The 7,682-nt window shown below is 36.9% G+C and overlaps 1 protein-coding gene across 1 annotated transcript in view; it reads right to left on the bottom strand.

Moving 5' to 3' along the window:
- Nucleotides 4,445–7,682, bottom strand: part of LOC102184002 (solute carrier family 15 member 2) — a 49,253-nt gene continuing 46,015 nt past the window's right edge. Inside the window, exons 21-23 of the mRNA XM_005675013.3 lie at nt 5,925–6,071; nt 5,200–5,304; nt 4,445–4,871 (exon numbers count right to left, since the gene is read on the bottom strand). Coding sequence (XP_005675070.2) covers nt 4,695–4,871; nt 5,200–5,304; nt 5,925–6,071 — 429 coding nt within the window. The 3' untranslated portion in view covers nt 4,445–4,694. The remainder of the gene's footprint in view (nt 4,872–5,199; nt 5,305–5,924; nt 6,072–7,682) is intronic.

Here is a 7,682-nt window from a genome sequence, read left to right as displayed (position 1 = left end):
TTCCAAAATGAAACTGAAAGCCCAGATAGTTTCACTGGACAATTCTATCAGACTTTTAAAGGGTAATTAAAACTAACTTTATACCTCTTCCAGAAAATAGAAGAGGGGGAAACATTTCCCACCTTATTCAGGAAGACAGTAGAGCCAGACAAAGATACAGTCAGAAAAAAAGAAAACTGCAAACAGTCCTCCTGAACTTAGGTGCAAAAATCCTTAACAGAATATTACCAAGTATTTTAATACACAAAAATAAGTATATACCATGAACAACTGGGATTTATTCTAGGTGAGTGTTAATCACTCAGTCGTGTCCGACTCTCTGTGACCCCACGGACTGTAGCCCACCAGGCTCCTCTGTCCATGGGATTTTCCAGGCAAGAATACTGGAGTGGGTTGCTATTTCCTTCTCCAGGGCATCTCCCTGACCCAGGGATTGAACCTGGGTCTCCTGCATTGCAGGCAGACTCTTTACTGACTGGGCCCCCAGGGAAGACCTGGGTGTTATGTAAGACTGATTACCAGAATAGTCAACCTTGAAAAGTACAATTGGAAGACTTATATCTTCTCATTTTAAAATGTATTATAAAGCTATCATAATTGAGATAGTGTGATACTGACATAAGGACAGACATATTGGTCAGTGGCAAATAACTAAGAGCCCAGAAACAAATCCTTGCATTTATAGTAAACTGATTTTTTGCCAAAGCTATTTAGGCAACTCAGGGGAGAAAAAATAGTCCTTTCTACAAACCTCTGCTGGGTCATTTGCATAGCCACAAGCAAAAAGGTGGATTCGTTGCATACACAAGCAGTTAACTCAAAATGGACAACAGACCTAACTGTGAGAGTTAAAACTACAACATCTAGAAAAAACTAGTTGGAATCCTTTGTGTCCTTGGATTAGTTAAATAGTTCTTAGATATGACACCAGTAGTATAACCCTTAAAAGAAAAATTTATAAATTGGACTTCATCAAAATTTAAAACTTTTGCACTTCAAAAGACACCATTACGCAAATGGAAATACAAGTCACAACGTAGAGAATATGATGACAAATCATATTTCTAACAAAATATTGCTAACCAGAATAAAGAAATCTCACAACTCAAGAAGATAAACAACCTAATTTTTAAAAATAGGCAAGATTTGAACAGATTTCACCAGAGAAAACAAAGATGGCTAATAAGCACATGAAAAGATGCTGTTTATTAGTAAAATAGAAATTTAAAAATGACAATGTAACACTACTTCACAACCACTAGAATGATGATAATAAAAGAATAATAAGTGAAGGCCTAGACATGGAGAAATGAAAATTGATTGAAATGTAAAATGATGTAGCCATTTTAAAATGCCTTTTGGCAATCAAAAAAACATATCAAACATAAATTTACCATGCGACCCAGCAGTTTCATTCCCTGGCATATATCCAAGATGAACACTCTATTTGTGTGAAAACTTATACTTGAACGGTCATAGGGGCCTTATTTTTAATAACTAAAAGTGCAGTTAAAATTTTAAATTTCCCTCAACTGGTGAATGGTTCAAAATATAGTATATCCACACAATGGAATTCTATTCTGTAGTTAAAAACATATATATAACTGATAGGTGCTACAACATGGATAAACTTCAAAAACATGCTCAGTAGAGGATGCCAGATGCAAAAGACCACATACCATATGATCCAGAAAAGGTAACTCTACAGAGACAGAAAGGAGATTAGTGGTTGCCCGAGCCAAGGGTGGAATAGGAATTGACTGCAAGTGGACAAGAGGTTCCTTTTTGGGGTGATGGAAATATTCTAGTTGGATTATGGTGATGATTGTACTAAAAATCATTCAATTGTACACGTATAAGAAATGAATTCAATGATATATCTACTGTGCCTCAATAAAAATCTTTAGTAGATGAATATCATTCCAAAATGTTTTCTATGCATATATAGAATGATAAAAATTTTTTAAAAATGTGTTCAGGTTTCCGAGGTGGCTCAGTGATAAAGAATCTGCCTGCTAGTGCATGAGACGCAGGGGTTGCAAGTTTGATCCCTGGGTTGGGAAGACCCCCTGGAGGAGGAAATTGTAACCGACACCAGTATCCCTGCCTGGAGAATCCCAAGTACAGAGGAGCCTGGAGGGTTATAGTCCATAGGATCACAAAGTCGGGCATGACTGAGCAACTGAGCACGTACGCAACAGCAACCCATATTAAGAGGGATTCTGACCCACTGTTGCATATCAAGCAAAGAATATTTTTCAGAATTGGAAAAACAGTTGTGAAAGGTCTAGACTGTGCCCTGTGAAGAGCCATGAAAAAAGCTGAGAATCTTTAGCTTGATGAATGCTTACTTGAGGCAACATGAAAATTCTCCCCAAATAGCAAAAAGAATACTGCATAAAAGAGAGGTTTATGCTAATTCTAGTTAGCCATAAAGGAAAGAACCATGGTAGGCAGTTTCATAAAGAAAGCTTTAGTTCAACATAAAGAATTGTCTGCCAGTTTTTCCCAAGTCAGTGTTCTGGAGAACACTATACCATATGAGGCTGAACAAAGAGTCTTATGTCTTTGCTGAGGGATTTCTCAGAATCTTTAATATCCAGGTGTTAAGAGGATATAATATTCTTCATTTCCAAAATTTATTTGTCCAAAGAAACTATTAGCACTGTTAATATCTCTGAGATAGTAGTTCATAGAACAGATTGAGTTAAAGCTGCTGAAATGGGGACAGAGTATTTTCTGAAGAAGCAAACTCAGGTTCACATCAAGATATTTCTGGAGGGACTTGCCTGGTGGTCCAGCAATTAAGACAACACACTCCCAATCCAGAGGGCCTGGTTTCAATCCCTAGTCAGGGAACTAGATTCCTCATGCCATGACCAAGAGCCAGATTGCCACAATGAAGATCCCAAGTGCCATAACTCAGACCCAGCCAGTCAAGTAAATGAGTAGATAAACATACATAATGTTAAAAAGGTTATCTGTGGAAACTGGATAGTGTTGCTGCCACTTCAGCACTTCTGAAAACTTGGTAACCAGGACCAAAATATTAAAGCTTGGGAAAATGGAACAACTTTTCTTGTTATGTCTACAATGTGAGACTGACTCAAAACAGTTCTAAATGAGAATAATGGAGCAAAACCAATGGAAATGAGACTTTCTAGGACAGCTATTCTGAACTTTTCCCCCAGTAATACTTTCCCCCAGAAGTCATTATATTCCCATGTCTGTCCACTGAGTCATTCACTGTGTGCAAGGTATTATTTCTCAACTTTTTTCACCAACACAGCAATAAACAAACAAAACTGTCATAGTCTATCACTTCTTCCTTCAACTCCGGATTTTGCTAGAATCCTGATATGGGACTATGTCCCGCATTGAGCACTGCCATTTTAGAAGCTCAAACCTAGAGTACTGGGTTTACTAGAGTATTAACTTTTTTTTTTTTTTTTAAATAAATAGGGCATTTAACATTTGGGGGGAAAGTAAAACAGGAAAAAATATCAAAACAGATCCACTACTTTGAAGCTGAAGGAAGTACCAGTAAGAAAGGAAGTTGTTTTCATAAAAAATACTGTTATTATTAAATATTTGTAGCAATAAATACAGAGAAGGTAAAGGCACCCCATTCCAGTACTCTTGCCTGGAAAATCCCATGGACGGAGGAGCCTTGTAGGCTGCAGTCCATGGGGTCGCTAAGAGTCGGACACGACTGAAGCGACTTAGCAGCAGCAGCAGCAAAGCGACTTGGCAGCAGCAGCAACAGCAGCAAAGAGACTTAGCAGCAGGAGCAGCAGCAGCAATAAATAAGATAATATAATAAGAAAAAGGTGGGCCAACAACACTGAAAATGAGGGTTGGAAAATGATAATTAGTGTCTATACAGTTGTCCACAGGTGGGCATAATCTAGAGTTAAAACATTATAGTCCCTAAGAAAAGCATATACTGTATAAGAATTGTTCATCAAGACTTCTACAGTTTATACTTTTCTGTTTTGTAGAACCATGTTTACTGTCTTTAATTTGGTTTCCAAGGACCTATCAATACTGAGAAAGGGGTGTTTGGATTAGTAGATAAAATACTGTAATTATCAGAAAGATATATCTTATCCTGTGTGTTAATAAAATATCATTTTGTCTTTTATTATTTGTACTGAAAATTTTACTACAGTCTTACTGAACCTGAGTAGCTGACAAGTCAGGCCCTGGATGAGATCACACCAGACATATCAATTCTTGAAGTCCTTGTAAACAACAAATACACTGTTAATGAAGACATTTGAAAATACCATTTCTCTGTTTCTGAAATTTGGCCCTAAGTCAGCACTTCAAAAGGTGGTGTCGTCTGCTCTAAATGGCAGGTAAAAGAATTCCTACAGAACTTGGATAACCACAAAGATCAATCTTAATTATACATTTGTGTTTTTGGAGATGCCAGGCCAGCTGCAGCAAAACCACACAAGGTTTATTGAGTTCAGTGACATATAGGAAGACATAAAGACTCAGGGACCTTGCTTTAATGTACTGAAAAACCCAGTCCTAGAACTGCCTCTATCATCAGAGAAAAGTAAAGGAGATCAGTTCATTGTGATGCTGTTCTCTCTTCCAACCAAGATGCAGTAAAAAATGCTTGACGATGGTGATGGCCAAGACCAGAGTCAGGAACTAGGGTCTGGGCAGAGTCTAGGGAACCATTAGAGCCTTGTCTTCTTGGTTTCCAGGTTGATCATATTTCCTTGGATTTGGGGCGTCTGCTTATCTGCTGACCCCTGAACATCCCCTGGCTTTAAAGGAACATAGTAGTATCCCATGATGGAGAAGATCAGGCAGACCACCAGCATGAGGCAGGAAAAGAAAATGAATTCGGCCCACTGTAGGAAGAAATACATACAAGAGAAAAATATGGAGGACCTGATACTAAGCTGATCTTTCTAAGATGAAGACTGAGGAGCAGACTGACCCAGGGTGACCAGTTTGAGAAGAGCTTTGGTAGGAAAAGACAGGACTAACTGGCCTCTCCTCACATGGGCCTTTGGTGGCCATTATTGCAGCTTACATGTCTATTTCCTGGCAAAGTCTATGTTTAAGACAGAGGGCTGAGTGGGGAATTGGCAAACAGAGGGGTGGGGGAAGGGCAGCAGAGGAAGAGGGAGGGAAATCCTTGGGTAGACACGTGCTCCTGCTTCTCTTAGTACATACCTGGGCCAGGCCACTGAACTGCGCCACAATAAGCACGATGATATTCCCAAATGCTATAGTCAACAACCAGGCTGCCTGGACTACAGACTTCATGCTAGAGGGAGCCTAGAGAGGACACAAATCTGTGACTAAAGAAACTCACTACACCACCCTCCTGTGCCAAGCATCTATCCGGAAAAGTTCTCCCACCCAAACTTCCAGATTTGAACTTCCCCCTCTAAGTTCAGCATTCACATTGATTCAGGGAATATGTTTATAGTAATCGAACATAGTAAAATGATTCAGGTAATAATTTTCATAGTAACAACAAGATGGCACTCTTAACTGAATAATTTAATTCATTATAGCATATAATCTTCATTATAACCCTAAGGGAAAAGTTCTATTACTATTCTTATTTTACACATAAAAATAGCTTTAGAGAGATGATAATTCACTTGCTAAAGGTTACACAATAGGTATGCAGCCAAAATTTGAACATGGGCAGTTTGATTCCACAGTCCTTAATGTTTAAATATCCCTTTCTGGATCCTAAACAGCATGGATCCAGCCTGCCATGTTCCTGGAGGTCAAGCTGATTCTCTGCTTAAGATCGTAAGGAATCTAAAGCCCCAAATAATGGAGGTCTTGGCCACGGTCACATAACTAATTAAGACAGTGTCAGGATTAAAACTCCATCCTCTGAGCAATAGCTCCACCTCCACTTTCCACTTGCAAAAACCTACCTGAGAATAAGAAAACTCAAGTCCTGTGACAGAGAACATGACCTCCCCAGCTGTAACAAGGGCATATTGTGGTAGCTGCCATGCGATGGACATTTTGTTGGCTGGGATGTATTCCATCTTCCAGGCCTGAGGGCCCTGATTGGTTCTCTTAGTGAGGGAAACAAGAAATGGGCTTGTTAGGAGTCTTAAGTAAATATTCCTGGCCTATGGCATTTATGATCTTGTATCCATCTCCTCATTGTATTGTCATTCTTGTGGTACCATGAAGAAACTGAGCAATTTCTACACAATTTCAGGTTTTTGAAATTCCTTTTGGTAACACCACTCACTTGGCTGGCTTCAGTCAATCAGATACCATTATTGCAGAGCCCTTAAATGGCAGACTATTTCATACTATAGTATCCCATCATTTTTACCTACTGGGTATTTTGATTCTGGCTAATATTTAAATGTAAAATGGCATCTGAATTATACAAACAATGAATTTTCAGAAAAGCATGTACTTAAAAATGCTTAATTCTTTGTTCAATTTTCTATGTAAGTACAATTAAAATATTTCTCACATTTTCCATTTAAATATTTATTTTAGTAAAATTACTTTTATCAGAATATTATAATATCAGAATAATATCAGAAAGTATTTTCTTGGTAACTCTTACACTGAAGATTTTCTTGATCAATTTTTAAAAATCCGTATCAAATACCATCTACTATTTTGTATTCTATTTACTGGCCATTATTTTTAAACTCACACATAAAAATTTTGTCCAAAAGATGCAACTTTCCTATAAAATTTTGGTCAAAAAGAATCTTTTCAGGGTCAATATTTTGTTATTAATGTTACCAATTATACATGATTCTACAATCTTTTTTTAAAAATTAGTTTCACTATATGAAGGTTTTTAGCTGAGTTGGTTTTCTTGTATATAGATTGTATTTAGTAATATTTATTATAATAAATGGAATTTTTGAAATTATATATTTCCTTGGAGTAAAACCAAGTTATTAGGTAGTAAATGTTATTAGATAGTAGGTATAATATCTGGCTATATCATGAGATTAATAATAGCAGAGACAGAAAGTAGACAAGTGGTTGTCTAGAGCTGGGGAGTTTGGGAGGAAATGTTGAGTGACTGCTAATGAGTATGTGGCTTCTCTTTGGAATGAGGAAAATGTTCTAAAATTATACAATTCTGAATTTATTAAAAACCACCGAATATATATTATTAAAAACATATTCTGTATGTATTGAATATACAATATATATTGAATATGTTACCTTTACATTTAAAACCATTATATACTTTAAGTGGGTGAAATGTATGATATGAATTATATTTCAATAAAATATAATAAAAATGGAATAAAGATATCATGCTAAACTAATTACATTAATAAAACTTTTTAGATGATTCTCAACACACTTCAAGAAATTCTCATCTTTTTCTTACTCATGGTCCACTTTTTATATTTAATACAATGTCAAAAGTAATTAATTAAAATTGGAATCAAGGTTGACATCAGAATTAAAATTCAGAGGTATCATGCCTAATTGCTGACACAATTGCTTTTGAGGGACCATAGTTACCTTTGTGTAGAGATTGACATTTGCTACCAGTCTTGGTATTTCAGACTGTGATATGCTAGCAGATCAGTTTTCTAGGAGCTAGGGAAATCACATGTGAAGTCAGTCAAGAAGACCAAAATAATTTTTGTTTTCTTGGTGCCATAATGAGACTGGAGCAGACCATGTCACCT

This window comes from Capra hircus, chromosome 1 (genome assembly GCF_001704415.2).
Source record: "Capra hircus breed San Clemente chromosome 1, ASM170441v1, whole genome shotgun sequence".
NCBI classification, from domain to species: domain Eukaryota; kingdom Metazoa; phylum Chordata; class Mammalia; order Artiodactyla; family Bovidae; genus Capra; species Capra hircus.
Note: the sequence above shows the minus strand (reverse complement) of the source record. Positions and strands in the feature narration are given on the sequence as shown.